Here is a 12,711-nt window from a genome sequence, read left to right as displayed (position 1 = left end):
ACAACACCCCCCAGCGGCGCCCTGAGGAGCGGCCGCCATTTTAGAAGGGCGGCGGCGCAGCGCCCCCTGACGGCGGCTTCGGCGGCGGCCGCCATCTTAGGGCGGCGACGGGAGGGGCGGGCGGCCATTGGCGCGTTCAAGCCCCGCGGCGGGCGGTTCAAACGGCGCGGCAGCCATGGCGGCACGGCTTCCCCCCAGCCGCAGGGCCGAGCCGGCTTTTCGAGGTAAGGTTGCGGGGAAGCGCAGCTCTGAGGGGTCGTTCCCCGCTCTGTGTGTCTGGGGCGCTGCGATTCTCTCTTTTGTTTCCTGTGGGGCCCGCGTTGGGGTTTGGGGTTTCTCTTTTCGCGGGGAGGTGGAGGTGTGAGGGTAGCTTAGCGGTGCCCAGATGGTGGTGGTCCCTCGCTGCAGCCCCTCACCCCGTCAGAAAAGTATACCTAAGGTTTAGGTGCAAGGTACTCCGCCCGTGGCCGATGGAGGAAGTAGGTAGTATTCTAGGATCAGTGCCTCTTTCAGAAGGAGGTGCATGTCACGGCCAGACGCAATTCACTTTGCAAAAGCACAGCTTGAGCTCCAGGAGGGGCACCTTGCACATCCCACGCTTCCATTAATTGCACATCCAACTGCACTAAGCACGTAAGCAGTCTTTTAAGTATTTTTTCACATCATTTGCTGCTTTCTATTTTTATTTTTTTAATGCAGGGTATTAACAGAAAAACACTTCTTGAAAAAGGCTTCAGGTTTTAATCCATCTTAAATATTCTTTTAAATGGTAAAAGCAATGGAAATAGCTTTAGGCTTATTATGAGCCAAACATAAGCTGAATCCTAATGCAAATGCTCGGTTACAAATACAACATTGTTCTCCATCTGAAATTAACCTGAAATTAAGTAGCGGAATGCTTGCTGTAGCAGCCTTCATGCATGTCTACAGGCATTCTTGACAGAGACATCTCTGCATGACTTGCCTCTGCAAGCTCCTTTCCTTCTTCCTAACTTAGACACCTAGGTCTCAGTCTGTTCTACTGGCTGTGTGTTTGAGGCTTTGGTGTGTCAGGGCATGAGAAAACTTGCCCTTTTCAGCTCTCCCATACTAGGAGGAGGCTCTGAGGACAATTACCACATTTTGTGGGATGACAATTTTTCATTGTTATTATTTTTAACCCCAGAGTGCTCAATTAAGTGCTTAATTCTTTTATTGCCATACAGGATTAACATTGGGGTCTCAAAGACAATATTTTAACAATTTCTGCTGTCTGAACTTCAGTACACAGAAATGTCTCAGTGTTGAGGGAACATGTTGATGGAGATTTCTGAAGTGTGAAACAAGAATGATGGGCAAGACAAAATATGAAAGATAAAGAATATGCACAAAGAGGTTTGGAAGGGAGATCATGCCTGCCTTAGAGGGGCAGAAGTTTTGTTTTATCTGGGAGTTCATTAAGTCTTGCACTGGTGAATGAGTCTCTCTCTGTTGGAGAAAGGTGCAGAACTATGAGTTCCTGAATGCCATAAACCGGCTTTTTCTCTAGAGTCAGTGGCTAATGCTTTACCTTATTGCTCTCCCATCCCATTGCATGTGAAACAGTTGCAAGACTTGAAGTCTTAACTGTCCAGACTGACTGTGTAGGTGCTTCCGTTCCGCTTTGGGCAGGACCATCCTATCCCAGCTGCTTCCAGCAAGCCAAGGTTGCATACGGAGACAGGGTGTCTAAAATTTAAAGATCAGCAATGTAGACCTGTGAAGGACTGACAGTCTGCTCCGTAATCAACCAGCAAGAACATGGGAAATAGCATCTTGTTCTGGAATGACTTTCTGTATTAAGACAGTGAGGACTGGCCTAAGACCTTTTCAAAATCGTTTTACACTGTAATTAACTCCCATTCTTGGTCTGAAAGAGAAGCAGGTGATTTTACAGCTGGTCAGATGGGTTCGTGTGTGCCTTTCACATCTGTTTACATATTACTGTGAAAAGTGGGCTTGCTGAACCAGCAGCAGATACGTGAATGGCATGGTATGGACAAGCATCCAGAAAAGATGAAAGAGCCTAATGTCTTCCCATCACAAAGTCAGATTTCTTTTAGCTTAGGAGCAAAACAGTCATTTTGTATAACGTCAAAATTAAATTCAGTTGCCCCTAGAAGATAGACTTTCTTAAGAAATGAATGTTTGAAACTTAACATGTGAATATCAACCCTAAGATTTCTTTAATCCACAGCGTCTGTTTTATAATATTTTGATGCTTTCCTAACTATACATTTTCCTAACTCTTCCATTTTTCTAAGAGGAGTTACCGGTGTAGATGAAAATGTAATAGAATGTAATATTTCTTTTTAAACCCACTAGAACAGAGAAGACAAAAAGTTGAAGAATATCTGTCAAGAAAAAAGACTTTTTCTGGCGTGCCCATTCAAGAAAACAAGGCACCGATCAGGTACTATTACTGTCTACTATAGCTTATGTTCCTTTAGGAGGTGGCATGTTTGGTGGGAAAGGTGTGAATGACAGTTCTTACAAAGAACCTCAATCAAAAGGTGAGACCATGTGACAAGACTGGTGAACACGTGGATTTCTGAAAGTCCTTTTACTGAGAGCAAGTACAGACAGGTTTTCTTAAACAAATGCATTGTCTTAATAGATGCAATTTGGGAAGTGTGTTACTTGTTTTACTGGAGACTAAGACAGAACAGGACACCTTCATGGCAGAAGTTTTATTTCAGATGCCAATTTACTATTTACCTCTACAGCCTTCCTTCTGCAAACACCTTTTTTCCCCTCTTTCTACTCAGGTTATGCTGTGTGTGTTCACAATCCAGTTGATCTAGTTTCACTATGTTTTGTAGCTACTACTTTAATATTTTCTGCGAAGTGCAAATATGTCATAATAAAGCCCAGGCTGTGTGATGGCCGGTAGATAGGTGTAACTTTCTGTACACAGAATGTGGACACCTATCATCCAGTATTAGTGCTTCTTAACTTCTTATTGACCTATATTTGGACATTCATTGTAAGACTTCCCAATAAGCAAGAAAAGCTTCTTTAGAGAAGACAGTGTTGTGAAGTACAGAGGATTCTAGCTCTAACATTAGTTTATGGTGTAGCTTTGTCACTTCAATGTTTTTGTAAGTGGTAAATTTAATTTTGAAGTTTGTTCCTATCGAAATGGAAAGTTGTTTACCATTTTGTGTACTTGAAGTGCTAAGGTCCCATAGTGTTCAACAGCACACAGAACTTGGTAGTACAAATCTAACTGAGCAGTGACCTTTGAATATAAAATACACATAAATGGCAAGGATAAATAATCTGTCAAATACCTGCTCCGTGTAGCTGGAAAAGGCAAGTGCTTTAATGTTGTAGAAAACTGTCTTGCTTTAGAAAACCAGTGCTGACTACTTTAATTGTGCCAATAATTTTGGTGTAGTTTGATCTACTTTACTACTTTTCCTTGCTTTCCGTTTCTTCTCTGGCTATGAAGCTCCAGGGTTTTTCATAGTCTTCAGTTAACTCATCGTTCAGAGCCATCATGCTTGTGAGTATGACTAATGCTTTTATTTTGCAGATATTTCCCTTTCTTGAGGCTGTTACTGTTCCACAGTGTAGACTAGTCATCTATGTTGACATATCTTTATTCAGACTCAACTCAAATGGCCTGGCCTCATAATTGCAGTAGTTGAGCTTCAGCTTCTTCTGCAGGAAGCTGTTCCTCCCTCCACTTCAACTGCAGCAGGAAATTTGACCTTTTGTAGCAGATGCATCATGCCATGCAGATCGGTGCTCATCCTTAAACGTGTGAATGACACCTGGAGTAAATATGGTCTGTTATCTTTTCTTCCCTGCCTCGGTTTGCCAGCTCTCTATGGTGCACAAAGGGATGTTTTGCAATCTGGGCCACAACCGGTGCTTGCTTAGCACTCGTCTTTTCTGAGGGAAGAGCCCATTCTGAACAGAAATGCTTCATTGTGCATTCAGCCTGTAGGCTGCCTTCTGGACCTTACGAACTTACTTTAAAAAATACATTCTTCTGTTACATTGCAGGATGGTCTAAGATTTATTTTTTTTATTTTTTAAGCAGTAGCGGAACTAGGCAAGCAGCTAGCAATAAACTGCAAGACAAAAACCTGTCAGCATCTCCAAAGCCAGAAATGGTAAGTCTTTGATATTCAAATACTGATGGCATTCTGTTTCTGTGGCTACAACATTCCTCTCACTTAAACCACAGTTAAGATACTGACTTCCAGAGCATGAGAACTTTGCATGTGCAGAGGTGCATTTAGTTAAAACTATTCAGTGACAGCTTAATATTTGCTTTTTAGAGAGCTGCCATGGGACTGTATGTAATGGATCATAATGGTATTCAGTTTGCACCTGACTGGAGAAGGAATTATTGGCAATAATTATTCAGTTTTGTCACCTTTTCTTGGGACTCTCAGAACTTTTTAGATATATTTAGATATATTTTCATCCTTCAGGGATGCTATATAAAATCTGAGCAAGATCTTCCATCAGCAGAGAATTCGTGCTTGGTTACTTAAAAAAAACAACTGTTAGATATGTGGTTTGTCAGTTGTAATGCTTGCAAACTTAATGCAATCAGAAGTAGATGCTGAATATCTTTTGTGAGTGCACAGGAATGTTTCTCCTATATCATTTTGTTTAAGTTTTCCAGAATTAAGGTGTATGTGGTTGTGCTGCTAGAAATAGCAGATTCCTCTCCAGACCTGTTCTCATGAAAAGGGTGAAGAAAAACTTGACACAAAACCAGTATTCATTTTAGATTGTTTTTAGTTTGGCATCTGAAAGATTTGAGAAACCTACCGTTGTTTGAAGAGAAAAGCAAAAAGCTTCAAATCTCAAAACTGAGTGTTGAAAAAATTTCAAATGTGAGCGCTTTCCAAAGTGTGAAGTTTTTTTTAGAAATTTCTTGAACAGAGGTATTTTGGTCCATTTTAATGTCTTGTGATTTTTAAACAAGAGTTAAATTACATGGATTCCACATAGTATTAAATAAATAAATAGTGGCACATGTATTTTGAGAACTAGTTACTAGTCTGGCCAAGCCTAAACTTCTAATTGTGAATGACAGATGGGAGAATGAGGTGCAGAACAGTCTTCTTACAGTCAAGGATATTTCATTAAAAAAGAATAACAGCTTCTGTAGACTTCTGTGTGCTGTTTACATTGTGGTGTTTTTTTTCTTGCTTTTGAATCTTTCACTATTCCATAAGCTTCCCTTTGGACAATGCTGTATTATTTGCTGTAGAGCAACTTCTTTGGAGGAAGAGACTAGATCCCACTTCTCATGACCTCTAGCATGGGAGAATGTGGTGTAAAACTCAAGCGTCCATTTTTATCTCCAGCATCCTACATCTCATTAGTAACAAATTCTCCCTCTTTTGGTAGCATATCCTAATGACCTAATTAAAGGTTTTACTCACTGCTTGGTGTCAGTCGGCTATCCATGCTAGGGGAGGAACGGTGCTGCCATTAAGTGATGGGTTATTCAAACTGAGATATTCATTTGTACCTTATGACTCTTCTTGGAAGGCAGTTTTGGCAGTTAAAAGCTGACAGTTGCTTTAAAGGAATTCTTCTTTCTGTAAGAAGAGTTTAGCCCTTGGGTTGGGCCCCCTTACTCCCAAACAGAATTCAAAAGAATCCTTATTTGAAATTTGGATGTGAATTCTGGAATACTTGTTGACAAATGTTCTACTTTGGTGTGTGTATATACACTACTTTTGTAGATACTGCCTCCTTTAAATTGGCATTTACTGTTAAATATTCTAGTCCTGTAAACAACTGAAAGTCTCTTAGAAACGTAAGTAACATGCAGCATGAACATACATCTAACATCTCTGTGGATGTGCTTTTCACTTCAGGAGGACAAAGAGAATGCTAATAAACTTTCGTGGGACCAATCAAGTACAACTTCAGAAGAAAACGTTATTTTAAAATCTTCTATGATAACACTGGCATCCGGGACAAGCTATAATGCTGAAGATCTTACTTCCAAGGATGAAGTCACTGAAATAAAATCTCAGCACGTAACACTTAGCAAGTCCTTCTTGTATATAAAAAGCATAAAAGAGAAGCAACTGATTGCAGAAAAACAGAATTCAAATGTCAGCCTAACAAAGAAACCAGTGCTTGGTACATATCGTGGCAAAGTTATCCAATCCAAGATAAATTCCTTCCGAAAAGCACCAAAAGGTGAAGGGGAAAAGAGTTCTTTGCCAGACAAGAAGATTGGTACTTCTGCCACCAAGCCAGCAGTGAAATCTTTGTCCACAAGCAGCTGCAATGTAGTTCTGAAGACCATCAAAGTCACAAATCATTCCAATTCTGTAAAATCTAACGGTGTCCTCCCATTACAGAGCAAACCATCTGATAAAACTGCTCTTAACTCACAGTCCAGCCTGAACAAAAGGCAGTCGACATCTGCTGTAGTACCAAAGAAAGGAACGATCCAAAAAAACACGATTGGCAGAAGGGGACCACAGCCACTGAAGGCTGCTTCTAACGGTTCTGACCGTGGAGTAGTAGGAGTGAAGAAACCTGTGGATTTCTGTGAAGATGCAAAAGCAGTTCCAGTTGTTCCTGGTGTGAAGAGGGGACAGGATTCTAAAACTAATGGCAACAGGAAATCTGTTTTGCTGAAAGAGTCAGCAGAAGAGAGAAGGTAACTGGATTAGTGACTATGTTATAGCTTGATCTCGTGAGGTGTTTACGCCTGCTTTCCAAGAACATCTAACTTGATCTATTTCTTGCTGTAGACGCACTGAAAAATAAGGACTGAGTGTTTGAACTTGATGCTGAAAGGCAGCAGACTAAAACCGTAGACTTAATAGTATGAAATTAGGATTCAGACTAATTGCAGCAGCTCTCTAGACTTACAGTTTGTATCTATGCAGTTAGAAAATTATATATTGTTTGCACTCTGGTTTTTAGGCAAACTGTTCTGACAGTCTTGAGCATGACAGATGCTTCTGTAAATTAATTGCCCATGCACAGCGGTGCTTTTAAAAAATATAAAAAATAATGCAAGATGTATGTAGAAGCGAGGATGTTTATGAACTTGAGGAGAGCACTTTCCAATGAAATATTTTTCAGCTTGGTGAATGCTGCCTAGATGATAGGGTAAAGATTCCATAATCTAGAAGTTGTTTGGCGTTCTTGGTAGAGCTCCTTGGAAGAAGTTGCATTTACCAAAAATCTCTGGTTGTAGGGTGATGGGGTTGAAATGAAATTTCTATTAACTGAATTACACTTATGCATGATTTTCAGGTTTTATAGGCTGTGTGACAGGGTCATCTTATGCCGTTCTCAATGCTTTGTGTCTTTAGAGAGAGTCTTGTCCTAGTTTTTTCTGCTCTGAACTGGGTGATGGAGATTACGGAAGAGAGATGACGGACCAATAAATCAGGGGTGGTTTTTACCCTCTAGAAAATCAGGGTCTGTAGCCTAAGACTCTCGCTGCTGCTGAAAAGGGAGAGATGAAAGAATTCTGACTTGTCAGATACCTAAAGTAGGTGGGGTGATGTGCATGGTTCTGAAATTTCTGTGCAGACCTAAATGGCAACAATATGCCTCTTAGGATGCCTCATAGGATTAAAGGGAGAGGATTAGAGGTCCATCTCTACAATCACAGAATCATCTAGGTTGGAAGAGACCTCCAAGATCATCTAGTCCAACCTCTGACCTAACACTGACAAGACCTCCACTAAACCATATCACTAAGCTCTACATCTAAATGTCTTTTGAAGGCCTCCAGGGATGGTGACTCAACCACTTCCCTGGGCAGCCCATTCCAATGCCTAACAACCCTTTCGGTAAAGAGGTTCTTCCTAATATCCAACCTAAACCTCCCCTGGCACAACTTTAGCCCATTCCCCCTCATCCTGTCACCGGGCACGTGGGAGAACAGACCAACCCCCACCTCACTACAGCCTCCTGGATACTCCCCACAAAGTATGTCTTTGTATGACTTACCCAATTAATGTCAGTTAATATAAAAAATATAATTTCTGTTTCACTACCGCTAATAATGTTCTTAAATGCAGAATTCGCCTGGCTGAATGGAGAGCATCTAGAGGAAAAGTGATGAAGAGGCCACCTACATCTGTGTTTCTGGAAACCCGCCTTAAGAGTGAAGAACAAGAATTTTCTTCTGCTGGCGGTTCCTTAGATCATGTTTTACACAGTGAAAAAGTCAACAAGACTCTTGCGGAATGTCTGCAGTTAACTGAGCAGGTGTTCAATCTCTTGCCTACAAATTCTATTTGCATAGACCCCTACAGCATGAAAATCCTATGGACGTGATGATGGACCTGTGAATCAGATGCAGGGGATTAACTGCTCCCCAAATTAAGCAATATCATAGTTTTTGCTGACAAATGGAAAAAACAGTTGTTGCTCAACTTCACTAACTCATTGAACTACCAATGAGATGAGGCAATAACGGTAAAACAATAAATTAGAAGAGATATAAAGTAATGAGAGTAGCTATGAAGTAATTCATCTGAAACGTGTTTGCGTCTGCAGGAACTTGTCTGGATTTCAGAAAGTCTTTTTAAAGTAGTTCTGAAGTTATCTATGGACTAGACAGCATGGGATGTAAAAGGGCTAGTATAAATAGTTCTCATCTGGGAGAACAGCTGAATGGCAATTGTGCTCAAGTTCATAGTTCAGTCTTGTAAATACTTGCTATCTTCAACTTTCAGGGTCGCTCTTGAAAAAAATAACAACTATTTAGGTCAAAACTAGATAAGATACAGTGCCTAGGGATGTTCACTCTATATGATTCTCTTCTGTCATGTCACTTCTAGGGATGCAAAGGTGATAAAGTACGTGCAGTGTTGCAAGATCTGATACAGAGCGCTCCTGGGGCTAAAAAGCTTGCAAAATATTGGATCTGCTGGATGCATCTTGAACGGACAGGCCCTCCTGAAAAGATTATTGCTGTCTATGAGGAGGCTATTTTGGCAGGAGCAATGGTGAGCAACTTGTCATGTAGACTGAGATTAACAAACAAAAAGGCATGAAAGTATAGAGCATGTAAAATACAGGTACTTCTGATTTTAATAAATGCTTGTGTGACAGGAAAGTCATCTGACCCATCTGAATGCACAGATTTGAATTTGGTTTGCTCTGTCACAACTGTAGATCCGTTGCTTGCAAGAAGAAAGGTTTAGGATCATTAAAATACGTTATGATGTTCTGCCTAAAGAAATAAAGGATTGAGACTTCTGGTATTACTAGAAACCCCAAACAGAACTTAATTTTACATTGTTGATCAGCTTAGTTCCTTTGCTTTATTACCAGCAAGATACTAGGGCATCAAATACAGCTTTAGGGCACCCAACACAGAAAGTACAGGATTCATGCTTGTTCTGAGTTATGTTTGAACAGCATTACAGGATTTTGAATACTGTGTAGTATGTACCACTTTCCCTGTAACTTATGCCAAATAAGTTGAAATAGTAAATAATTTTGGAACTGTTTTCTAAAATAAAACTTCTTTTTCCAGCCTAAAGATGAACTACGACGCATGCTAATAGATATTATGAAAAATACTGAAAGCCTGATTAAGTCTGAGGATGGTAAGTTTGAGTATTTTATCGTTGCCAGTCAAGCCAGACATTTAACTACACAAATTAACTGCTTACACTATTTATGCCTATATCAGATTCTTTTTATGGAAGCTTCTCTGTGATCATTCTGTACTTAATATGAAAACAACCTTGTCTAAACTAACCCTTTTGGCTGTGGGCATGTTAAGATGTGTAGTGGAGACGCTTTCATATTCAAACTTTCTGCTTAAGCTCTCTCAAATCAACACTGTGCAGCCTTTTTAGCCTGAGTATCAAACAGTAAATTTAAAAAAAAAAATCTCGTGAGCTAAAAGTTAGTTGCTTCATGTAAGCTGTTTCAATAGCAGATGCATAGTCTTGCTACAGCATAGCGTTGGTTACTTTCATTCTTATGTAAAGCTTTAAGAGTACAGAAATCTCCCTAAAAATATTAACTTCTCTTTAGTTGTAACTACTCACAGCTGTACTTTCTTCAATATTTTATTTTTAGGGAGTGCTGTGATAGAAGCTCATTTAGAATCAGAAGAGGTCAGCAAGATAGAAGCTCAGACAGAAGCAGAGGAGGTCAGCAAGGAACCCAATTCATCTCTCGAGCAGGTTCAGGAGACCTTCAAGAGTCTCAACTCTGAAGACCAGAAAGCAGAGAGTGATGATAAGAAGGCAGAGACTGGCAATGAAGTGACCAAAAAAGAAGAAATAGAAGAAGAAATAGACTTGAAACCAGAAGGAGAGATCTTGCCAAAAAAGAATAAGAAGCACAAAGCTAAAGAGCGTACAAAAAACAAAGGAAAACGTGAAACGGAAGAGCAGAATGAAGATGGGGTGAAAGAGCTAGCCCAAGCAGTTAATTCTCCTGAGAGGAATGACGACACAACTTACGTAACGAGATACAACCCCTCTACCACACCATACCTGGAAAGGTAAGATTACAGAAGGTAACTATGGAAAGTTTGCAGTACCTGGGGCAACAGTAAGTTTTGCCATTTTGAAACAGGGAGGCACCGCTTCTGTGAACATCTAGTTAAAAGCACTTGAGAACTTAAGTTTTTGGGGTTGCTTCTTGTTCCTTCAGAAAAGATAGTCTTTTAAAATACATTCACGGATTTCCTTGAATTCAAATGAAACAGTTGGCTTTGAAATTCCTCACTAGAGAGTAATCAGGTATCTTTGTTCTACACTGTGCTACGTAAAGAGAAATTTGGTGTCTCTATTCTATCCCTTCTCAAACATGAATGTGTTTATATGTCAAAAAATGCAGAGAAAGTAAACAAGATGCAACTGTCATGTAAAGATTATCTTAACTGTATCTTGATGCAAGAATCTAGGTGGTAATCCCAGGACAAAACAGATAACAGTTCAATTCTCCTTTTCCACAAAGTTCCATTTGAGATAACAGACTCCAGAAAGTTGTGCTCTGTTTTGGAATGTGTTGAAGCTGGGCTCCTGGCAGCTGTCTGCTGTCCCTGACAATGGGAAGAACAGTTTTCTGATGGAACTGTGTGTGTTGGGGGGGGAATCTTCCTTTAGAAACTTTTCAGGAGTTTTACCAGATTAAAACATCTTGCCAAGAAAAGAGTTGCACGTCTAGCTTTAACTGCATGGATAGGAAAGGGCCAGTTTGTTGTTTCCTTTGTCTATGGGAATATGGAAGTGTTGAACAGGAGTAATGACCTGTTTCTGCTAGATGCTACAGAGGTAGTTTGTATGATTGTGTGCCTATATTAAATAACATTTTAATTTTCTTAAGTGTGAAGATGCACCATGAGGCAAATGACTCCAATGCTAAAGACCTGAAAATCGTAACTCCTTTGCGATATTCCCTACGCATTCGGGAAAAGATGTTTAAGTCCTCAGATACTCCTAAAGATAAAGATTCGTGTGTCTCTTCATTTGAACAACTGGGAGAACTGGAATCAAAAGCCGCTGCACTTCTCCACAAACAGAACAATGAGCTGAAGGAAGCAACTGTTGAAGTGGAAGAGTAAAAATTAGTATCAACACTACATGGTGGGGAGAGATTGGATCCTTTTTAAGGAAGCTTGGGTGGGATTTTTATGTGTTTTTAGCAGCTTCAAGAGAGGTGGTATCTAAAACTTGTGAGGATGGCTTAGGATGAAATTTGACTGTATGAGTCACTAAACTTTTAAATGTGTATTCTTCTGTGTTTTCAAACTCTTGTGGTAAATATATTGGTCTGTTTTGGTACTTATAAACATCAGGGTCATCATGTTAAATATGACTGACATTATATACTGAATTAAGAATTAGATTTAACACCTTATATCACAGTTCAGTGATTGTAATATAATGTTGATATCAACTGTTTTCCTGTTACAATTCCTATAAATCTTTAGAATTGCATATTCTAACTTTTAGTTTAAGGAACAAAAGTAATTTAGGAATTCCAGTAGGGCAGTATTTACTACAGCAGCATTTAGTTTTGAAAACTGAAACCAGCTAGTAAGGTGTACAACTAGCTTAAACTGCAGTATCCATCTTTACGGGGTATTTCAACGAAACTGAGTATAATCCCATTAACTAAAGGGATTATTCGTGATCAGTTAATCTACTTTAGATGGGGTCTGATACACTAATTACTATGTGACTGTTATAATATTGGTTTGCATTAGTCTGTAATATGGTAGATTTATTAAACTAATCAATTGAGTTGTATTCTTTATTTTGGGGCTTTGGTTTAGAAACTAATTGTGGAACATGTCTACAGTCCTGAGACTGGATTTCTGAAAATTAGAATCATAGACTTAGAGAATGGTTTGGGATGGAAGTGCCGTTAGCAATCATCTAGCTCCAACCCCCCCCCCAGGGACGCTTCCCACTAGACCATGTTGCTCAAAGCCCCTTCAAACCTGGCCTTGAACAACCAAGGACATCCATATTGTCTCTAGGTAGCCTGTTCCAGTGCCTCATCAGCCTCACAGTGAAGAACTTTTTTCCTTGTCTCTAGTCTAAATCTCTCCTCTTATTTTAAAGCCATTCCTCCTTGTCCTATCACTACACTCCCTGACAAAGAGGCCCTCTCTGGCTTTTCTGTAGGCCTCCTTCAGGTACTGGAAGGCTGCTATAAGGTCTCCCCAGAGCCTTCTCTTCTTCAGGCTGAGGAACCCCA

The 12,711-nt window shown here is 40.0% G+C and overlaps 1 protein-coding gene across 2 annotated transcripts; it reads left to right on the top strand.

Annotated features, from left to right (window-relative positions):
• The first annotated feature begins 90 nt into the window (after positions 1 to 90).
• On the top strand, positions 91 to 12,243 carry CKAP2 (cytoskeleton associated protein 2). Of its 2 annotated transcripts, none has more exons than XM_040543045.1 (9): positions 91 to 224; positions 2,344 to 2,431; positions 4,070 to 4,142; positions 5,874 to 6,673; positions 8,055 to 8,244; positions 8,820 to 8,987; positions 9,521 to 9,593; positions 10,075 to 10,504; positions 11,332 to 12,243. In XM_040543045.1, the coding sequence occupies exons 1-9, from the start codon at positions 176 to 178 to the stop codon at positions 11,567 to 11,569; spliced, it is 2,109 nt and encodes a 702-aa protein (XP_040398979.1). In that variant the 5' UTR covers positions 91 to 175; the 3' UTR covers positions 11,570 to 12,243. The 2 variants fall into 2 exon arrangements, with proteins under 2 accessions (XP_040398979.1, XP_040398969.1); XM_040543035.1 differs by having other exon boundaries at positions 4,067 to 4,142.
• The last annotated feature ends 468 nt before the right edge of the window (positions 12,244 to 12,711 follow it).

This window comes from Cygnus olor, chromosome 1, assembly GCF_009769625.2.
Source record: "Cygnus olor isolate bCygOlo1 chromosome 1, bCygOlo1.pri.v2, whole genome shotgun sequence".
Taxonomy (NCBI): domain Eukaryota; kingdom Metazoa; phylum Chordata; class Aves; order Anseriformes; family Anatidae; genus Cygnus; species Cygnus olor.
This window is presented reverse-complemented; position numbering and strand designations above follow the sequence as displayed.

What these genes read in the sequence shown, in the direction of transcription:
- CKAP2 (XM_040543035.1), top strand. Translation starts at nt 176, where the DNA reads ATGGCGGCACGGCTTCCCCCCAGCCGCAGGGCCGAGCCGGCTTTTCGA. An exon ending in GGCCGAGCCGGCTTTTCGAG is followed by an intron (nt 225 to 2,343) that starts GTAAGGTTGCGG and finishes TAAACCCACTAG; the next exon opens with AACAGAGAAGACAAAAAGTT. An exon ending in GAAAACAAGGCACCGATCAG is followed by an intron (nt 2,432 to 4,066) that starts GTACTATTACTG and finishes TTATTTTTTAAG; the next exon opens with CAGTAGCGGAACTAGGCAAG.